This window comes from Corvus hawaiiensis, chromosome 21 (assembly GCF_020740725.1).
Source record: "Corvus hawaiiensis isolate bCorHaw1 chromosome 21, bCorHaw1.pri.cur, whole genome shotgun sequence".
Lineage (NCBI taxonomy): Eukaryota > Metazoa > Chordata > Aves > Passeriformes > Corvidae > Corvus > Corvus hawaiiensis.
The window spans coordinates 10,720,766-10,743,217 of record NC_063233.1 but is presented as its reverse complement, the minus strand read 5'-3'; the positions used below and the strand labels follow the sequence as shown (position 1 = coordinate 10,743,217).

The window sequence follows — 22,452 nt, the reverse complement described above, 5'->3', positions numbered from 1 at the left end:
GTCACCACAAACAAGACAGAAATTGGCTTTTTCCAGATCTGTGCTTCCCAGGGTGGCAGCAGCCATGAGCAGGACCTTGGCTCCACAGCGAGGGAAGAGGAAGGTTATGAACAGGATATAAACCAGCCCAGAGTCTGACATGAAGGCACTCACAGATCACGACAGCTGTGGTTTAGAATGCACCAGGCTGACCCAGGCTCTTAGACAGACTGAAAACCTCTCTGGCAAGGGCTGGCTCTGCTCTCCAGGGAATGCTGCAACCGACTGTACCACAGGTTTTATTACACCTGTGCTATGTGCACTGCTCCTGGGGGATGTCCCTTCGCCATTCTCTTACCTTTTCCAGACTGTTCAGTTCACCCTCTCCTATCCTCTTGCTTTTTTCAGCTGCAACTGTCCAAGGCAGAATTGTTCACACTGTGCTTTTAGATGTCCTGGGCAAACAAAAGCTCAAGAGCTACCTCAAATAGAGACTGACTTTATATAGTTTATTTGTAGAAATACCTTTACCCATCTTCAAGGTATCAGGATGAAAACTCATTAAATTAGCATAACTGAGAATCCTGAAGTGATTAACCTTTCCAGAATTTGCAATACTCAATCTTTTTCCTCTGCTCATGCTGCACTTCACATCTAGAATATTTCCTTTTGGGTAAAACAAGATTTGTGTCTTTTTTTCCTAGATTTTGCTCTCCTTAGCACAACTTTCAGATCACTTCTGCATACAAACACTACCACTAATGCCACAGAGCAGCATTGGTGTAAGCTAAACCACAGCCAAAGGAATTACTACTCGAAGACTTCAAAAGAAACCTTAAATAGCAGCTCCCAGAAAAACCAAGTATTACTTGGTAACAGTGATTTTTCAGCTGCTTTCCAGTGAACTAGTCCCTGGGCACATTCCAGTGGAGGGGCAGGCCCGTGGCACATTACTGAAACCTTGCAACACCGACACATCAGCTCTTCCAGGCTGCCTTTTGCAACCACCCCTAAGCATTCCGAGATATCAGTGCTGGAAGTCACAAGCCCAAAATAGCTGACAAGCTAAGAAAGAGTTAAAAAAGGGAAGAAAAAGAAAAACCCCAAACCCAATCACTGTAACACTGGTAGTAGACCACTTGTCTTTTTTTTTTCTACAGATCAAAATGACAAAGGTTTTTTTTTATTGACAAGGAATTTCTAACATCTGCTCCTCTTTGCTTTTTGTTTTGTTTTCTCTGGCTAGGAAGAGTCATAAACAAACCAAAATGGGTGCATTGTGTCATATCTGGGAAGAGGCACAGGATGCAGAACACTGTGTGCAGATCTAAAACCAGACCATTTCAACATCTGAAATTGCAACCCATGTTCCCAGCACCTCCTCCTTTCTCTCTGTGGGTGTCTCAGGAGCACTGTGAGCCAGTGTGAGAGGGGAGGTATTTCCAAAGGGTGACTCAAACTATGACATGATTTTTAGGCAGTGCCAGCTCAGCAGCTCCAGTTAGCTCCACAAACAAAGTGAATGTGACAGGCAAATTATGGTCCGGATCAGTAAAATTACATGCAACAAACCCTTGATGCCTCAGCCCTGGCACTCTGTCCGGCAGGGTCTGGACCAAGGGCTGTGCTGCTCCTCCGGGTACCAGTGCTGAGGGCTGAGGGCTCCCACCCCCCAGACCTGCTCGGAAGGAGCAGATTTTCCCAGAGGGATCTGCTGCGGAGCCTGGACCTACGTGACCATTTCTGGCTGAATAACCTTTAAACCCAGCACTCTGCTTCTCTCTGTTACACACAGGAGCCCCTCTGGACTGCCACACGTGTGCAAGGATGGCACTTCAAATACCTTCTCTAGCCATTTGTTTTGCTATTAAAGAGGCATTTTTCTCCTGGTAGGAACCTGACATTTTATTCATTTTATTAGCGTCTCCTGTGTGTTCAGGATCTTCCTCTTAAGCATGCCACAGCCACTACCCAGCTGGCTGGGCACAGTCCCCATCCAGCACAGAGACAAACCAAAACGCTGATCAGGAGAAAAATAGAGACTGACAGCCCAACTCCCCCTGGACACCCGCTGCACACGCATGGCGCCCGTGGCCTTCACACACCTGTCTGCTCAGTCTCTCGCAGGGAGAAAATGAAATGGAAACAGCGGAAGGCCCACAGGTCACATCCTGCCTGGACAGGGCAGCAGCACCTACCTGGCTGGGGAGGAGCGGGCTCGGCGGCGGGGGATGTCCCGAAGAGCCGCGCGATGATGCCACGCTTGGGCGGGGGGGCTGCGGCCGGGGGGGCCGCGGGAGCTGCGGCGGGCGCGGGGGGCTGCGGGGCCTCGGGCACAGGCACTGGAGAGAAGGATGGGGCGGGGTCAGGAGAGATGGTGGAGCTTGTGGCGAGTGGCGGTGGCGGCTGGGGGGTGCCGGGGCTGGAGCTGCCTGTGGATGTGGAGCTCGGAGGTACGATGGGTGACTGGGAGCCAGAGGAGGGGCTCTGCCCGTTCGTTGCTAGTGGTGAGGTGTGTCCTTGACTTCGGGCTTCCATCATTTCCAGGAAGCTGTGGGGAAGATAAATTACAAATATAAGGAATGGCGAATCTCAGAATCCCAGACTGGTTTGGGTTGGAAGGGACCTTAAAGCTCATCTCATTCCAACCCCTACCATGGGCAGGGACACCTTCGACTAGACCAGGTTCCTCCAAGTCCAGTCTGGCCTTGGGCACTTCCAGGGATCCAGGAGCAGCCACAGCTTTTCTGGGCACCCTATGCCAGGGCCTCCCTGCCCTCACAGGGAAGAACTTCTTCCCATCCAGCCCTGCACTCTGCCTGTTTAAAACCATTGCCTTGTGTCCTGTCACTACCTGCTCATAAAAAAAGTCCCTCTCCCTCCTTTATACAAGCCCTTTTTATTTGGCTGTGTGCTGACCTGGGGGAGTATGGGTCTGCTTCCAGCTAGGCTTGGGAGGGTATGGATCTGCTTCCAGTGGCACTGTGACTCCCTGGGTCACAATACATCTGGTTTACCCACACGAGCTGAACTCACCCCATCTGCATTGAGGTGTGGAGAATCCCAACCTGCTCTGCACTACTGGATGAAACCTATATTTGCAACACTACTGGGAACTCCCTGAATAGACAGACTATAACAACATGCCAGGGCTTGAAATGAAACCTGAAGTCAGTTGTTGGACATATGTCTCTAAAGCAGTAAGTGCTGTAGGGATGGCACATTTTTAGATTCTGCAGAAGAAATCACAGTGCTCAAGAAAACTGCTATAACCTCTTTATCAGCCAAGAATGGATTTGAGAGGAGAATCCTTGAACATCAAAAGAAAAGAGCTGTCCTGAGGACTCAGAGAAGACTGACTGCCATCACCCTCCTCACAGGGTGCAGACCCACATGCAGGCTCTCCCCTGCACACACTCCCCCTCTGTGTGGGAGGCCCTGGAGCCAAGCAGTGGGAGCTCTGGAGCAGGTTGTGGTCCTGGCTGGGTTCCCAACTGGAAGAACATTAAAGCCTGGACCACTATAGAGAGTGAAAAGCTCTTTCCTTTTCCAAAAGAAACCCAAGCCTAGCCCAAGCCTCCCTCTGCAGCCCACAGTGTTAGCAGCCTGTTTCACAAGCTCTGTGGAAAGAAACGTGGACAGAGCCAAGTTCTTGCCATGAAATGGTCTGAAAATTAGATCTGCCACATACTGCACAGCTGAGAGATTTAGAGAGGACACCCAAAGTGAAGCATTCTGTATCCAGCACATCCCGATCTCGCCTCTCATTTCATCAAGCTTAATGAATTTGTGCGTAGAGGCTCTGGGTTCAGCTGGTTCTGCAAGATAGACTTGGTTGAGCTCCAGGCAATGAGAATGTCAAAGGAGAGCCTCCTCTCCCACACAGACCATGACCTTGTCCTTCAGGGACTTGAGCCAGCCAGAACCTTCCCTGGACTGACTGCTGAGCAGAACGCAAACAGCGGGGGCTAAGAGATTCTAAGCCTCCTTGAGATATCATTTCCTATTTTAAGGCAGTAACCTGATATACTTTTAAGGAACAAAATAATATATTTTGTGACCAGCAGCATCTGGAGCCCTGGGGAACAACAGCCCCAGGAAGCTGCTACCTGAAGTGGAAAACCAGCAGTCCTTCCTAACTAAGTAACTGGCTAAAGTGGAAATCAAGGGCAGCACTAAAAAGCAGAACTAGTGAGGCAATATCAACAGAGAGGAGGACAGGGACAAGATGCAGATAGAACTAGATGATCCCAAGTAACAGAAAGGAAGAAAATCAACAGTACAAACAAAATCGTCATCTACTCAAGGGTGAGGAAAGAAGTGTTCCTGCTCCCAGTTCTCCACATGAGAATGGCTGGAAAAGGCTCACCTCGCTCATTCCACAAGCCTGGACTCAGGACTGCAATCCCAACCATGCAGGAGCCTGGCTGTCACATGCTGTCTATTGATATCCAACCTATACCTGCCCTGGCACAGCTCCAGCCATTCCCTGGGTCCTGTCCTTGGTCACAGAGAGCAGAGATTGGTGTTGCCCCTCCACTGTCCCTCGTGAGGAAGCTGCAGACTGTCAAGGCACCTAAATCAATGCCATGCTGCAGTGGCCTCGCTGATGCTTCCATCAGGGTCTGGGACAAAGATTATGTGCCTATTCCACCCAGAGCCCTGGCTACACCACCATGAGCTCCCAGCAGAGCTGAGCTCAGAGCATGCGATGCAGCATCCAGTCCCCATCCTCCCTCTCCTGGGGCAAGCTGTGCGACAACACGTTCCACTGAAAATGATGCATGGATTTGTCATGCACCAGAGAGAAAACATAAAGGAGTTCAACTCCTGCACTGAGCTCTGTGGACTGCATCAGGTTTGTTTGGAAGGTGCATAATACATCACACATGCTGCAGGAACATAATAGTGTGTGCTCAATACATCTCTGTCACCGCACTCCCTTCCTGAGGAGGGGGGCCACGGCTCAGCATCCTCCAGCAGGGTACAGGCGTCTGTGGGGTGGGAAAGGCAAACCAAGGGGTCCTGCAATTCAGCCTTCGTCCAGCCTGGCTTTATCCCCAAGCCATGTGAATTGCCACAGCCTGAAAAGCTGTTCATGAGCTTTGCCTGCATGGGATGTGCAGCTCCTCGGCTCCATACCACACAGCTGTGTGCTGAATTCTGACATTCCTCTCCTCCCAGCTTTGATCCAGGGCTTCTAGTGAGCCAAAGACAGGACAGCTGAATAGCTTTGCTTCGTGGTACTCACTCCTCCCCCTCCCAAGCCCCACTCAGGGTTAAAGACTCCTGCCTCCCAACCGTCAGGAGAGATTAATCCCAGCTGATCTACATGCACCCCGTTCCTGTTTATAGCAACAGCGATCCTGGATGGAAGCCTGCAAGCCTGGGCACTGCTGCACCCAGCAGCCAAGGTACGGCTGCCAGCACTACTTGCTCTCCTGACTGTGCTGGGCTCCCTGACTGACTGCAGGAACACCTAAATCACCAACACTGCACGAAACCAGAAAGAACCTCTGAGCCTCAGGTTGCTGAGTCCCCCATTGAAGCAACTGGCTGACTCAGGTAGGATAAGATGATTGTGCACTGAAGATTTGGGAACAAGGAGACACAAAGAATGTATAGAGTCACTTCAGGATACAGAATATGAAGCTCAAAGAGTACTTAAAGGTGGACTCAACAAAGTACAGGAAACTCTTAACAATACCAGAGTATTTGAAGGTTTACTGTACGTGGTTCTACCAAAGCTGCCCATTTTGGAAACAACCTGCTTTGTTCTGGGAAAGTAGCCAGCTCCAGAGGGAGGGAAGGCTGCGACTACCACCTGTTTCTCCTCTAGAAACACATGAATTTTAAGAGCTGGAGGAAAAAAACCACGCTACATAACTGAAGTATAAAGAGTGTCATCCTTCCCTCCAGCACAACTAGACTGGGGTGCAACACACATGCAGGCTTTGTCTGCACCTGTGCTCCTGTACCTTTGTCACCTGTGGTGTGTGAAGGGCACAAGAACAGGAGACAGCAAGTTCTTTAGTAGGAAGATACAAATGATTATTTGGGGACAGCACAACACAGATTCTTGCCCCAGCACAGCACTGCGGACAGCTGTGACACGTGTGCTTCACGTCACCTCCATCATCTCCAACCAGACATGTGGGCCAAGCCTGGTGCTGTGACACTGGGGAAATCAGCGTGGTCTGACATTGGTGCTACATGGGCAGCATAAACCAGCTCTGCTGAGTTTTTATAGTCAGATCTTCTGTGAGGGAGGTGGGTGGAAAACCAGCACACATGAAATGCTGCCAGCAAGCTCGCAGTAATTTCCAGGATGGAGGTGTCTAAGCATCCTCCACACTTTGAGAATACTACATAATGCATGAATGCTTTCTCTGGCTTTACACACACTCCTCAGAGGCACAAGTGTGGCTGTTTTGGGAACACACCGGGCCAAACCTCCCATGTGTCTGTTTTTTCTCAGATTCTATACAATCTGTCCATGCTTCGTTCTATCCAGCAGTCCTTTGGAAAAGGACTCACTCAAAACCTTACCGTGGAATAAGTAGCTTCATGCCCACACTGGATGTAGCAGACCAGGTCCTACTAAAGCACAAGGTGAACTCACACCTGAGCACCTTTATTCCACTGGGATACAGAGACTGCAAATATACAACGTACATCCAGGTGGGTCATCTGCCTTCACCCACAGGGGCTCCTTATTTGCCTTTCAATCCTTCCATTACAGACCAAGCAACAAGTCCAAAACATCCTCAAACTTCTGAATAATTCACTGGTGGTTGGACCTGCTCACAAGAGGAAACTTTTATGCAATTTTAAAAATGAACATGCTCTGTGGGAACAAAAATTCATCAGGGCCTCAGGTTACTGTTGCTCTGCTCCCAGGGCAAACACAAAACCACAGAAGGACTCGTTAGCCTCACAATTCCTAAAATTGTCAGTGCTCGTGTTCATTTAATATTGAAGACAGGAGCAGCCTAAAGCTTTTTGGCTCCTGGTTCTAACATGCTGTGATAAATTGTTCAAGTGTATTTCATGTGGCAAGAAAGGCTTTGGGTTATTTTATTAATTGTGAAAATGAAGATTAACTGGCTGTATGACATCAATTTAACTGGGGTTAGTGAGGGTTAGATTTCCACATGCTTGTTTTGGGCTCATTAAAGGTACTGCCCCGATCCCCCCTAGCCCAGATCCCTGAATGTGGAATCAATGGCCAAGCAGGTTTAATTCCTGCTGTTGTCCTGTTCTCCACCAGACAAAAGGGATGCAGCAGGGTAACTCCCTGCTCCATAAAATATGGACATGCTCCATGTCCCCCACTTCTCTAGCAAGACTGATAGATGACAGGCTTAGATGCACTTAATTCTTAATGCAGCACCCCCAAAACACGTGACCTAGATAGAGTCCCATTCCAGTACAGGCTGGCTCCCGACCTGTCTGATGACCACAAGGATTCACAGCAAGTGGAGAAGATAAAAGTGGGGCAGGGGAAGAGAAAGCAGGAGTGGGTTTACTTTCCCAGCTCGTAATTCAGCCTGTAGCTGGTGTCATTCCGGACCTGTATTTCCATACAGAGGAGGATACCACAGAACAGCTCCAGCAGCAGCTCCTCCTGCCACAGTGCTGGTGTTACTCAGCACCACAGTCTTCCTGAAATTACGAGCTATGCTCAATGTGAAAAAAACAACCAGGCAAATAAAACCCCAACGCCCCAGTCAATGACTCTGCAGGGACTAAAGCTGTCCCTGCAGGGAACATGTCTCCCCAAAGCAGAGTCCTCAGCAGGGCAGCCCAAATGCCTGTCTGCAGTCATTGGTCTGGCACCCACAGGGTGAGAGGAGACAACCTCAAGTTGTGCCAGGGGAGTTTTAGGTTGAATATTGGGGAAAATCTCTTCACCAAAAGGGCTGTCCAGCCCGGGCATCTTTCTGTGGGGGAATGGGTACACTGAACATAAACAAATTTTCCTTGAAAACAGAAGATAAGCTGGGTACAATTAAGAATGGATAAATTGAGCAAAATTGGTACAAATTCAGAACATCATAAAAGTCATTGCTGTTTGTTTAACGAGGATTGAAGAACTCAGAAAGGGCTGAAATATTCTTTTAGCAGTACTGAAAATGTGAAGTCTGAAAGCAGTGGGAAAGTACCAGAGCCAGAGGTGCGTCAGGCAGCGGGGAGCCTGAACACAGGGAAAGAACTGGAAGCAGAGCGTGTCTCCCACAGGCACAGCCAGGCAGTGGCTGCCCAGGCTGGCTTACGTAAGGCAGAAGAGGCAGCATCGTGTGCCACCTCGTGTTGTCTCTGGGATCCACATTTCGGATCGGTGACGTTCTGTCCTCAGGTCCCCCTCGCTGCAGCAGGAGGAAGAGTTCTTGTTCTCTTTCTGTTCTCACAGAGCCAAATTTAGCACCGGTCATTGTGACAGAGCAGCTACCAGACGTGCACAGGGGTGAATGGAACAACTGAGATGTCCTAGCACTGTCACCTTGCCTTGCTCCGTGGCCTGATTTTATGGCAGGAGAGCAGGAATGGCCTCTGAGGAAGTGCTGCAGCAGCCACACCATGGACTGTGGCCCCAAACGCCTGCAGTCATCTCCCCTTGCTGTGCAATTTGGGTGACCCACAGCAGAATTCCCAGTGCTGTCTAAAGTGAAGCAACCGACACAAAGGCCTTGTGATGGGAGGTGTGACACGTGGGGCCTTGTGACAGCAAGTGTAGCCAGTTGGGGGTTGGGCTCCTCTACCAAGTAACAAGCAATAAAAAGGAAAAAGCTAAAGAGGTCTCAAGTTGCACCTGGGGAGGTTGAGGTTGGATATTAGGGAAAATTTCTTCGTGAAAAGGGCAGTCAGACATTGGAACAGGCTGCCTTGGTAGTGGTGGAGCTACCATCCCTGGAAGTACTTGAAAAACATGTGGATGGGGCACGTGGGGACATGGTTGGGTGGTGGCTTTGGCAGAATGGGGTTAACAGCTGGACTTGATCTTAGAGGGCTTCTCCAAACCTAACAATTCCATGATTCTGTGATCTGTCAAGGGTCACCAAGTCACACTGCACCAACACACACGGTGGGCACAACAGGGCGAGTGGCAGCAGACAGTGCACCAGGTGCTCACTTGGACACTCACTGATGCAGCACATTAAACATGGTAATCCCAAAATGATGGGCATCTGACAAGCAAGGGTGCAAGGACCTGCCCAAGCCCTAGTAACAAGCACTGCAGACCTGCCTCACCACTGCAAGCTCTGATTCCCAGCACATACTGTTGTGTCCACATGTACTCTGCTTCACAGCCTGAACTGTTTACTAAGGTTGAAACTTTACCCAAACCTGAGTTCTCTGACATAGGAATGTGAGCATTTCTTTAAATTGGGTCTTTGGCTACAAAACTCAAGCTTGGAGACCTCCTGCAGGGATAAAAATTGAGCGTAGGAAGCGCATACCTTTCAACTCCGGGGATGAAGTAACCCCTTTGCAGCTCATCTGTCTCACAGAGGTGCCACTCAAACTAACAGACTCTCTGTTGCTACCTGGGGTACAGAGAAAAACCTCAAAAACCCTAAAAGAGCGCTCTTAGTCAGTGTAATCAAAGTACTGAGACATGACACTGTCCGGTGCTTTTCTTTTGGGATTTGTGCCTCTAGCCAGGAAGCACCAGGGGTATTTTAAAGCCCTGTCTTAAAAGAAGCGTTATTTTCTGAAAGTGAAGAACTTTGGTCTCAGTACAGATATGAACGTGCAGGAGCTGGCTATCTGCATAAAGATGTCACTTTATTTGCTAAACCAGAATCCTACAGAAAAGTCTTGCTTTTAATATTTTAGCAACTCCTCTTTTGTCAGGCTCTGATATTTCTGAGGTCATGTTAAGCTAATTCTGCAGCCTGACAGTGCCAACAGCCTCCCAGCAGGGCAGTGTGGTCACACTGGATGGGATGATCCAGTCTAATGCCTGTTGGTAGAACTAGGAGGTCTGGCCACCCTTCCACCACTACCACACTGCTGCTGCCACTTTTAAGATCTAAGATCTCTTCTCAGATGCTTCTCAGATCTAGCCCAACACAGACTAACCCAGAGGCAGATATGGCAGAAGATGGTTCTCACAGCCACAGAATCCCAGACTGGTCTGGGTTGGATGGGACCTTAAAGCTCATCTCACTCCATGACCCTGCCACAGGCAGGGACACATTTCACTGGACCAGGCTGCTCCAAGCCCCATGCAACCTGTTTTTCTGCTAGATTTGTGAGCTGAAGTAACACATATGGAATCCCAGCACATGCTAAAGCTGCTGGAAAGGCAGGAGGTGACGAAGCAGCAAGATCTTGTGCTGTGAGTTTGAAACAGCTTTGCCAACTCTTGATTCTATTAAGTATCCTCTCATTACTGAAGCAGTACAAACAAAACTATGGAAAACCATCTGACAGCACAGCCCACACAGCCCAGTCCTTTGAGTAAGGATGTCAAGAGAAGTGCTCAAGGCATGAGGTGACTAACTAGTCCCTGAGGAGGATAACGAGGTGAACGCTCTGGAAACAGCACTGCTTTGTGTCAGTTGGGGTATTTCAATGCTCTCCAAGGAAAACATGCTGAACAAGGTTATAGAACTTTATACTTGGTCTGAAAAATGCTTGTCCAAAAGCCTGTGCATGAATATTTCACAATCATTGATTCTAATTTCCAAACAAAGCTGCCTGTAAATAATCTTTTTTCAATACATTCCGAGGCTGACTTTTCTGGCTTGTACACCACTGCAATAAAGGCCTTGTGGCAGGAATTCACAGAATATGGATTCCTGTTCACTGTGCTACAGGTGTTCTGGCTTTGTGGGGCTAAACCTGGCAAACGCTATTCCAAGCAGTCAAGCACACAGCCAGGACACAGAACAGACACAGGGCAGAGGAACCAGGGGATCCTCAGGTGCATGCTTTACTTCAGGTGATGCCATTCAAAAGCAACATTTTATCCCAAGGTTCCCTAAATGTTACTCGCTAGACCCTTCAACCTGGCCACATGCCACAGCTGGGGCTGCCCAACACTCAATGTGACACCCAAAACAGTTAGAAAAGACAGCTCAGTGACATACAGTTCATAGTTTTGGTCTTCAGTCTCTTGCTGCACTGACAGCTCCTCCAGAGTTGCATCAATATCCAGCTGATTTGTCTCCAGCTGCCGTAGCAACGTCTCCCTCTGAGGAAAGGAAAACAAGCTGGGTCTGAGCAAAGGGTCAGTGTAACAGATCTCTGTGCACTGAGATCCCATGTCACCACTCTACCACAGCAACACATCCAACAGCAGCCCTGGCCCTGATCATGGTGTCCATTTAAATACAGAGTACTCAGGGAAAGTGAATAAAAAGTAGATAATCCATAAAGTCTGTGTAAGAAGCACCTTGTTCTGTGAGCTGTTCTCAGCCATAAATCAATAATGTGTTATTTCAGACACCACATCACCAGTTACATTTGGAGAACGGATTCAGCTCCTGCAGAAATCAGTTGTGCAAACCATTCACTCAGGCCTTTGATTTTCCTTTTTCAGCACCCAGCTGATGCAAAGCCTCCCACCAATCTTCTTTTGCCGTCCGGGTAGATGAGTGAGCACAACCTGCCAACTCAGGGACATTTCAGAAGTCCTTGCCCCTCTGCCTCCAGCTGCTGTCCCACAGAGAGGGGTCAGACACCCCAGTCTGGTTCAAACGGGCAATAAAGTGAGCTGACTGCACTAATGTAACCCAGGGCTGCCCCACTCAGTCCTTCCTTTCCCACGTTTCCAACAGAACTCTAACCAAAACCTCAGCTGAGGGGAAATGCTGGCTTAACAGACTCCTTCCTCCTGACATCCCAGATGGCAGCAAGGAGAGATCAGTAACCACAGGCACAGCCAGCTCCCTCATGGGCTGCAGCCCTGCAGGGCTGACACAGCATCCACTCCTGCAGAAACATCATTCCGGATCCCCTGGACAACACTAGAGCTGTCAGTGGTGCAAATCCTGCCCCAGAGCCCCAGCCCCTCTGCTCAGGCACAGCTGGCTGGCACACAGCTGTGCACTGGCCATGCCAGTCAGCTCACCTCCCGAATTTTGGAGTCAAAAGCCACAATGTTCAGTGCCTCAGGGCATCAATTCTCCCTCTCCAACTGCCTGTGCACTGGGTGGCACAGGAGCAGGGACAGCTTGTGCTGAGCTGGGCTGGTGCCTCCCCATTACGGCAGGGCTGTGGTGCCATGGGCTGCGTCCCTGCCTAGGCAAGAGGAGATGGCAGAGAAACCCCAGGCTTCCTCCAAACTGCCAAGGTTTTTGCTTTGATAACTGCCTTATCCTCCAAGTCCATTTAAGCTTTCCTCTAAGAAATATTTTTGAAGGCTAGCATCAATAACCATGGTGAATTCTTAATTGCCTGTTTGACAACACTTAAACTCACTGCAGAAAGATCCCATCAGATTAAAAGCCCCAAAGGAAATCTATTACATAATTCCCAGAATAAAATCCATCTGAGAAGACAAACATTTGCATGAAGTGATGGTGTTCAGTCTCTACATGCACATGCTGCTGGCGTTACGGCTTCATAGAGGTGACAACTTTGAAGCTATCGAGACACTGCACAGATGTGAAGAGCAATTAACTAATCTGGCTCATACAAATCCCAGCAAGTGTTGTGTCCTGGGGAATGGTCACAGCACAGCCTGAGCCCCCTATGGAGCAACTGATTTATATCAAATTCTACCATGACTGAAATCAGCAAAAAAGCTTTAAGTAATTTTTATTTTGTACTGTAAGACTAGGTGATTCATCACAGTTGACAACCCTAATTTACTGAAACTGGACAGAGCCCTTCTTGAAATCTAAGGGCTTCTGTGATCATTTAAGCTAATTTGCTGCTTCCAAGGCATATAGAGTCTTCATGTTTACCTTTGCCATTGTGTTAAGAGCTCGGAGCAATCCCTCTTTTCTTTGCTGAGTAATTTTGATTCATCATATTCAAGTGCTCTCTGCAGATGGGAACTTGACTTTAATTAACATGTATGCATGGAATTATGAAGTCATTAGTTAATGCCAATTCCTTTATTGTGGTTTACAGACAAGAAGGATTCAGCAAAATATGCTATTCATATTTAGTTGCTACACTAACCAGAAGTACTAATGAAGACTTTAGAATTCAAATTCCAGATTTTAGAATTCAAGAAAATCAAGATCTCAGAAGTAGTAGATGTCATCGTTTTATATTATTCATGCAGTATAAGCAAAAATGAGACAAAAAAGGGCAAGTCTGCTGCTTCTTTGTCCCCAGTTTCCTAAGACAGGTGAAACACATGCTGAGCAAATTAGCTGAACAAACAGAGACAGAAGGGCTACTGCTCTCCAGTGCTTACCTTAGGCTCTTTGATAATGACTTCTGTTAAACAAGTGGTGTGCCTTGCCTTACACTTTGGCACTGAGACACACACCAGTTTTATTTATTTCAATTTTCACAGATCACAATTAATCAATAATATATATGAAATTAAGAGAGAGTTGCAATTAATTTTGTACAAATTCATCACTACTAACAAACTTCCAAATACTTCAAAAATATATTCTATCATGCTGGTTATTAAAATATTAAAGAAACAGCTTATTTTTAGCAATGACTCAAAAGAAGGGAATAAATCATGAGCTACAGACCAATGCTTTGGCTGAAAGCCACTTGCAAGGGCTTCCTGGGAAAAGGCAATTTCAGTTGTCTGCAGAATCCTGTCTCCTTCCAGCGCAGCATCCGGAGGCCTGGGTGACCTGATCCCATTTGTGGGCCACCAGCAATACCTACAGCTAAACTGCATCCTTGGGTTTGCCAATCCTGCCCCTGGAAAGGAACTGATCAATAATTGAACGGCTCAGGCTGGCAGAGAGAATGTGCTCTGTACTGGGAGTATGGATTTCAGCCCCTGCTTTCTCCATGGAGGATGCATGACTGTAAACTGAGCCCAGGAATGTGCCACTGAAAACCACACACTGACACCAACCCTGCTGAGGGACAGCCTGGGACCTCGGATACAGCTGGACCACTCTGCCCTGGAAAGCTGTGGAGGGCAGGTTGAGGGACACAGAAACCTTTGAGGCTGATTAAATCCTATGTGCATTTCATACCTGGCAGCATCCCTCTCCTTTAATTCTGCTCTGCTCCAAAGGAAAAAACTCCCTTCTGGAGCCTAGTACTGGCAAGGATCTCTGAAGGGATAAGCAGAACCTTTAGGAATTAAGTTTAGATGTGATTTTCCAACAAATTTCAGCTCATGCTGCACTGGATGTTAAACAGGGCCAGGCCTGGTCCCTGTGCACTGCAACACAAGGTTCCCAGCAAGGTTCTGGGAGCAGCAAAGTGCCCCAAGGCAGCTACTGTGGAGCAGCATGAGGCACTGCTCACGAACCTGTGGCACAAATGCGAGAGGCACTGGAAAAACCAATGCAGCCCATCTTGGCTGAAATCTGACATCAAGTAAAACCCCAAAACCTGGGATGCAACCAAAAATCTCCAAATGTGCAGTGTCATAAACCCCAACATTTCACCAGCAACATGCTGGCAGATTTCAACCTTCTCCACTGAGCAGCAGGTTGGATTTACAGCTCAGATTTCTACAACTTCCTCCTCAAAAATTTGTTTGACTTGTTTCACTGGTGTTTAACACATTCAATTCTTTTATCCTGGTTCTTTCTGCTCTGCAGCCTGAGGACCTGGTAACATCCACTAACATATCTCAGCTCCTTCTGAACTAGCATTTCACTGGGGATTGTTTAGATAAAAATACACACAGACACTTCAATTACTGGTGAAAGACAATCAAGATCAACTGCCTGGGTTTTTCCTATCTGATAGAAAACAATGACACAACAACATATGTGCCCTCAAAAAGCATAAGCTATTGATCCCAAAGGACCAATAGGATCACCACAAAAGGTGATCTTCTAAAGGCCCACAGATGAGAATCCCACTCTTCACAGCCTTTGCATTTCCCTCAGCCCTCCCAAGAATCCTCAGTTATGAAGGAAATACAAGACTGGATCCATGGAAACAGGATCCAAGCACAGCACATGGATCTCATATTAAATGCCCTTCACCATTAGGACAAAGATTTTCAGCAAAGAGAGGTTCCTGAACTGCTCAGGTAATGGCCAAATCTCTTCCCATCTGAGTTTTAACTGAACAGAATTGAAATCTGAAGTTTAACAAACGTCTGTATGTTACATTTTTGACTTGGGAACTGCACCATTGGATGCCATTTTCACGCCAGTGCAAATGGAGCCTTTCTCCAGAGGCCAGCATTGGGAACTCAGCACAGCCGACCTCTCGCAACCAGAGACATGGTTAAGTCACAGGCACCGATGTTCTGACATAATTTCGTTATACCAGCTTTAATGAAAACAAAAATCTTCTCAGGATCCTTTAACAGCAAATGAAACCCCAAATACCAAATTCCTGCCTTAGAGACAAAGCAAATCCAATCTGTCCCACACACCCAGCACATCAGGATAACATCCCTGCCTTACCTGCAGCTGCAAAAAGGGGATGTTGAAGAACTTGTGCAAGTACTTGAGGCCAAAGCTGTTCTTCATGGAAGACTCAGCATAGCGGAAATAGGAGGAGCCGGGAGGCCTGTGCCAAGCAGAGAGAAGGACACTGTACCCAGCACACCCTGCACAGGGCTGAATTACACACCACGAGCCACCCCACAAGCCAGCCCCCAGCCTCAAACGTAGCCCAGCAGGTCATTCTGCTTGGACTCGTTATTTTGTGTACAGCCAAAACTCACACTGAAGGGTGGCAGAAGGTGGCTGCTGGTGTGTGACAGTGCCATGTGTCTGCCAGGCTATGAAATACTCTGTCAGGACACTGGGATATTGGTTTCCTAAACTGGGGATTCACAGCTTTACAAGGGGTTCATTTTGCAGTGAAGGTTTTGTTTTAAAACCACAATCAGATGGACAAAAATCATATATAGAAATTAATTTGTGAAGAAATTATTTAAAGGTGGATGAAATCTTAAAACTGGCACCATTTCTTTGTACCTGACACAGGCATAAACAAATAAGAGATGAGGAAAATGAAAAAAGTACCTTAAAAACACAAAACTACATAAAAAGGTACAATCTACTGAATCTTGACCAACAAATATTATTTTATACTACATAACAGAGCACCTCAGATTTCTGCTTAAAGGAAATACTTGTCTGGCTGGTGAGGGAGGTGTGACTTGGCTGTGCCCTGTGAGTGCTGTGTGGGGATGCTCAGACGCAGAGCAAGGACACAGCTGCACTGGCTGGCTCTCTTGTAGCTCAGTCACTTGCAGCAGAGAACAGCAGGGAGAGGATTCTTTCACAAGAGGAGGACTATCCAGAAAGAAGATGATTTGTTGGGTACAGCACTTCTGAAAGGCACATGCTGCCAGCACTCCCGGCTTCCAGGAGCATGGTGAACGATCTGCTCCCAGATCAAAGGGCCCACGGTGTCAGCAGACGCTGCTTGTGAGACACGGGGAGCTCTGGGAGCCCAAGGCAGGCGCAGGGCAGAGGACACACGTGACATGGATGTGAAACACGGCAGGGACACGGCTATCCACGGCAGGTGTCAGGGAGCAGCTGAGGCCTGCTGCCCTGCCCAGTGAGCCTCTCACCTGTTCAGGTTGTCAATGAGGTCCCGCACGTCGCCGGGCAGGATGACCCGGTGCTCCCCCATGTCCCGGTAATTCCCAAGCACACACACTGGAACGTGGGTCGGCACTTTAGGAAGCTCCCTCAGAATATAGTTAAATGTCCTTCATCAGAGAGGAGAGAGAGAGGCAGATGAGTGGGAACATCCTTCTGTTAGCAGTTTCATGCACAAATCACAAAAAAACCACAAACAATAATATTTTTTCCAAAATCCTTCTGAGTCTGTGGCTTCTTTACCCCACCAGAGAAATACATTAACCCTCAATATGTTTGGAAGATTCTTTATTCAAAAACAACTTCAAAAGCTCAATAATTCACTTTCACCTGAACCCTCGCATCTCCTACAGCAATCTTGCCCTCAGTCCCGCAAAATGGTGTGGGGTCAGCAGAAGGAAAGGATTCCCTCCCTTCAGCTGTCCACAGGCTCACTGACCCACACCAAACCTGAACAACATCAGCCTAAATACAGAGCAGGAGCTCTCACCCCCTCCTCTTTCCACTCTGGTTTCCTTATCTTTCTCACCCTCCTCAGGTGTGCAAAATGAACAGTTCATTACTTCTGTACATAAATGCAGCCTGGGGCCTCTAAATAATCCTTACTAATACCAGTTTCTTGGGAATTTCTCACTAGCATTCTCCTTTCCCTTGTGTTCTGGGGAGCAGGGGTTTGTAACATGCTCTTTGCACCTGTGATACCACTAATTATCAAGCCTCAGCCAGCAGCGTATCAGCAGTTGCAGCACACAACCCACTGGGACCCTGCTTGTTTGGAACAAGCCCAGGAGAGGAGTGTATTAAAAGTCACGTCACAATATAAAGCTTTTATTTTAAAGGATACAAGCTTGCTTCAACTCATTAGGCTGGTTATCAGCTTCCAAATCCAAGTGGGAATCTAGAAACCTGGAAGTTATTTGTTTTACCTGAACAAGGGAGAATCACGTGGTGCCACAAAAGGTCTCTTACCACTGCTTGGTGATGTCAAACATCATCACTACACCGTTGCAGTTCTTATAGACATCCAGGAACTCTGCATCCAGAGCCATTTCTGATTCTGCCTGAGGAAATAAAGGCAAAGAAGCAAAGAAGTAAATAATTGGATTCAACTTCAGGTTGGTACAAAACACAATGGATACAGTACTGAATAGGCAAACTTCCTAAAGTGACAACCACTGTAAGGAATACCTGTGGATTTCACACCATTATCATTGAAATAAGATACCTGGTGGTTCCCAGCTTCCATTTCCCATAGGAACAGGATGTGAAGCACCTGACAGTCTCTGACAGCACATGCTAAAACCCACCCCTGTCCTTTTCCCCTGTGCTTCCAAATCCTGTGTTGGCAAGAGAACTCCATATAAACTACAGGGTGGAGGACAGAGGACACAGCTCCCATTCCATCTTTTTCCTGACCCAGATATTGGCTCTACTCCTAATGCTTCTGGTGTCCAAAAGCAGAAGGCAGTTTCTCCCATGGAGGGCTGACAGGATTTATTAGTACCCAATTGGCTTTTCATCATTTGGACTCTGCATGACGCAAAGTCCAGATAGCACTGGTCCCAACTCGGGCTCCATGGTCCCAACTCGGGCTCCATGGCTCCTGCTGGAATGTGGTGCCTCTGGAACAATTCTCACTCATTCCCCAGGAGTGGAAAATGCACCCACATTTGCAAAGGAAGAAGCAGATGTGGTAACTGTTCTCATAAAGGCTTTTCCCATGGGAGAATATTTTAAGAAAAATTCTCCTCATCTGACCGCACAGCCTGAGCAGACTGGCACCAGTGAGAGTCTAACAGCCCAGCTCCAAGGAGCAGCCAGAGCAGGGCATCAAGTCACTTCTTCAGGCCCCACAAGAAGGCCCTGACAAAAGGACTTTCTGCCTCTGCCCACAGGCACACAGGTACAAAGCTGCTGAGCAAACATCTGGGCCACAGTCACTCCCAGTGACAGAATGGAAAGGGAAGGAGTAGCGAGGGCAGGAGCAGGGCTGAAATGCACAGAGCAAAGAGTGCAGAGCATCAGAGATACCACTGCCCCTCACCCACCTGCCAGGCCGGCGTTAGAGCAGAAACAAATACAGAACTTAACTCCCCGTGGACCAAAGATGGACAAGAGGCCTCCCCCTGAGAGGCAGACCTCTGCATTCCAGGTGACTCACCTCCTGAGGGTCATTCTCCAGTTTCAAACCATCTCCTCGTTTTTTGCATTTTCCTTAAAAAGAATTGTAAAAAACCATAAAAAGCATTACACTGTGCAAAGAACTGCAGGATGGGTCTGGACAGGAGCACAGCAGTTTGAACATGACCTTAAAGCAGATCCTACTTCTACTGTAAGCCTGGGGGATGAGGAGGGGTGGGACAGGCATGCCTTGCTGCACAAAGGATAACTCTGTGAGATCAGGAGTTCTATTTGACGGATATCAAGTATCTCCCAGATGTCACTGACAGCAGTTAAGAACTGTACTCTGAAACAACTTTGTTCTGTATTTTCCTAGTCTAAATAATGACGAGTTAACTAAATTATACTGGCACAGTCTTGGAATTCCTTCTCGTCACTTCTAGAAATTTCCTGTGTCACTGACAACAGAAGGTGTTGGCAGCTCAGATGCACCTGCAAAACCCCTCCCATTGACTCTGTAAAAGACATTGTAACACTGAGGACCAAAATAGCTTCCACCAGCTCTTAACTCTACTGAATCACATGTGGAACTCAGGGCTCTGCCAGATGCTGCATGGGAAACAATGTTTGTTTTTCCTGCACACAGCTCAAGGATAAATAGAAAGAAAATACAGTTATTCAGAAAAGCTTTAATGCTGCAGGTTACAGAAGGTGATTCTGGTGGGTGCTTCTGTGCATCACTGCAAAATGTTTGCCCCACTCATGTCATCTTACTGCTGACATCTGAAAGGAGCAGAAATATTAATCCTGATCCCTCCTCACTTGGGCAATGTGTTTCCCTGAGGGATCCAAGTATGGGCTCTGATTCTTCCCAGTGCAGCTGAAGGTGTGGGAAGTCTAGGCCGTGCATGTCTTTTCCCACCTCAATTCAATTCCTTTCATTTCAAGTCAGTGACATTTGTGTGGCTTCTCTGAATATCAAAACATCGCTATTTCTGCAGGCACTGCTAAATTATGCTTGGCATGACCTAAATTTCTAGGTATTAAAAGAGAAGCCCAAGCAACCACAAATACTCTCCATCACTCCTCCCATCCTGAGCAATCAAGATGCCTGTCTAACCCGGGCACACGTACAGTCAATGCTTTGAGACAGAACATACAACCTGCACACCTCTCCCTGCTCATGCTTTTCTGTGTGTATCCAGAGCAATAAGGGATATTCTCGCACGCAGCTCATCAGTGCTGCAAAGGAGGTCATCTCAAAGGAGTCATAGAGCTGGAAAGCGCATGTGTGTACAGATTCAGGCACAGGCTCTATTTTTGGAACCCAAACTGCAGGATGAACCAGACAAAGATAAGATCTATGCAGTGAAAAGATGTAATTCAGCCTGTAAAGGCAAGGCACAGTGAGGATTGTGTCACTGTATGCATGAGGTCCAGATTTTGAGGCTGTAATGATGTGTAATGGTGTTTGTGCTGCAATGGCTCAGGTCCTCTCCCTGGAACGATGGCTGCTCCTCATTTACAGGCATAAGAGCAACACTGGCACCAAATACCCTTGGCAGCAGTGCCCTGGAGTCTACAGAACAGCTCCTAATGGACACTGGGGGTGTGATCATCACTTGAGTCTCTGCATCAGTATGTACCATCAGTTTTGCTGCAGGATAGAAGGATTCAGTACAGCTTCCAGCAAATGCTGTCCACCGTGCACGGGAGCTGCTTCCCTTCGCCAGTCAAAAATACAAGTCTGGAATATTTGCATGCCTTGTGTTATCTAACTTGGGACATCTGAAAATAATATGAACTCTGCTCTTTCCTTTTTCTTGCAGCACATGTCTGGGAGGCAGAGGGGGGAAGGGGCAGCAAGGAGGAAAGGAACCTTCAATACAAGGGAAAGCGTTTGTCTATTTTGGGGGCAACAGAAAAAAATATAATTTGATCCCTTCAGTCATGTATTGGAAAATATGTGGGAACCAAAGTGGCAGAAGTTACAAGAGACAGGAATTCACAACTGTTCCTGACTCCCCTGCATTCAAGCAGCTTCTCTGCATTCAGGATCTGTTACTGAATCTGTAAGAATCAGCTTTATGACCGACAGCAGTTACACAACTTGCTGCAAAGCCAGAAAGATGAGTCAGGATTGTGACTTTTGCTGAGAAGGATCTTTCCTGTGTTCTGTCAGTTCCAAGAGTAGCAAAGGAGATGGTATTTACTACACATGCCACACAAAATCCAGTACAATCCACGGCCAGAGGCAAGCTCATCTTGGGAAGATTTTAACAAATGGCAGCTTTCCAGACATGATCCCAGCTCCCTGAGCAGGCCCAAGGAGAATGCAGCAGGCAGCAGGGAAGTCTGGATTCCAGGGAGTCTGCACATTAAAAAAAAGAATCCCAGATAGTCACAAGCCAAGAGGAGCAGCACAGTCTGGCAGCTGCCATTCCCACCGCCTCACCACACTAACAAACCTCACAGCTTTTAAGCTTTCACAACACACCTCCCCACATCTCCAAATTATCATCTGGATGCCAAATAACCAATACAAAGCTAAGTCACCAGCCAGGCAGGGTCAGCAGAGCTGCCTCTGCATCCCAGCGGATTCTGGAGGGAAAACCCACACTGCTGAACCAGCAAGGACAGGGAGCACACTTCTGGGGAGCACCACAGAAACAGCACTCAGTAAAACCACCATTAACTTCAGCCCAGAAATGTACACCAAGTTTTCAGGGTGCAACTCCTGCAATTCCCCCCAGCCCCCTGTGACTGCAGAACAGCAGCACTGCTCAGCAGGGGAGAGCCCAAAGCTGCTTTACACAACTGAAGCTGAAAACTGCAGTTCATGGATGCACCTGTCAGTTAAGCTACAACCCACATCAGGGCTTTCCACACAGTTCCCCACATCATTCAAAGAGAGGTCTCCTATTTCCTCTGAAAAGGAAATGGGGAGACACTGGCAAAGAATTTTAGCCTGGAAAACTTTATGTTGAAATGTGTGTTCAGAACACGCATTTTTTGACAGTTTCAAATCCAGCCTGATAAATGCAGTGTTCTGCCCAACTCTAAATATGCACACTAGCCAGGATCTGGTAGGCAAGGAAAAAAAAAGGAGGATCAGGTCTTGTCAGCACTATGCTACAGCAGCACTGGATGCTTTACTACTGCAAGTCTACAGCCCAGTGTGGCTCTCACCAAAAGCATCACGCAGGAGGATTTTTTGTCCTAAGCACACAGAAGGAAAACAAAAATGTCGTAACATTAGGATGAAAGTTAGATATGAGCAAGCTCTTAATGCTTAATACGAACATTTTCCTGAAGTTGTGCTTATGAGGAATCCACAATGTTATGTCAATAGGAAAGGATTTGATTTCATTAACATCACGATGATCTGATTTTTACACTGCACTGATTGAGCACAACTGATTGCAAAAAACCATACGTATCTGTGGTCCGTAAGTACGGATATTAACAGAATGAGCTTTATTTCAAAAGAACATAAAGTGAAGGGAAGAGAGTCCTTTGAGATTTCCAACACAGGCTCTGCTGTCAGAAACTAAAGCAGGACCAGAAGAGCTGTTATCAACATCTGCACATAGCACATCCCGTCCCCTTCGCCAAAAAAACAACAAGTCTCTAGTTGAGAAGATGACTCTGCTCAGAGAAGCTA

General features: G+C 47.5%; 1 protein-coding gene across 3 annotated transcripts in view; it reads right to left on the bottom strand.

Annotated features, from left to right (window-relative positions):
• The window catches only part of RABL6 (RAB, member RAS oncogene family like 6), a 50,409-nt gene that overhangs the window by 13,944 nt on the left and 14,013 nt on the right, over nt 1-22,452 (bottom strand). For 2 of the 3 annotated variants that reach the window (XM_048325421.1, XM_048325420.1), the window contains exons 4-9: nt 18,829-18,881; nt 17,637-17,728; nt 16,637-16,777; nt 15,513-15,618; nt 11,079-11,182; nt 2,178-2,530 (exon numbers count right to left, since the gene is read on the bottom strand). In XM_048325421.1, the coding sequence (XP_048181378.1) occupies nt 2,178-2,530; nt 11,079-11,182; nt 15,513-15,618; nt 16,637-16,777; nt 17,637-17,728; nt 18,829-18,881 (849 nt within the window). Of the gene's footprint in view, nt 1-2,177; nt 2,531-11,078; nt 11,183-15,512; nt 15,619-16,636; nt 16,778-17,636; nt 17,729-18,828; nt 18,882-21,977; nt 22,008-22,452 lie in introns of all 3 variants that reach the window. The other variant, XM_048325419.1, reaches the window with a different exon arrangement.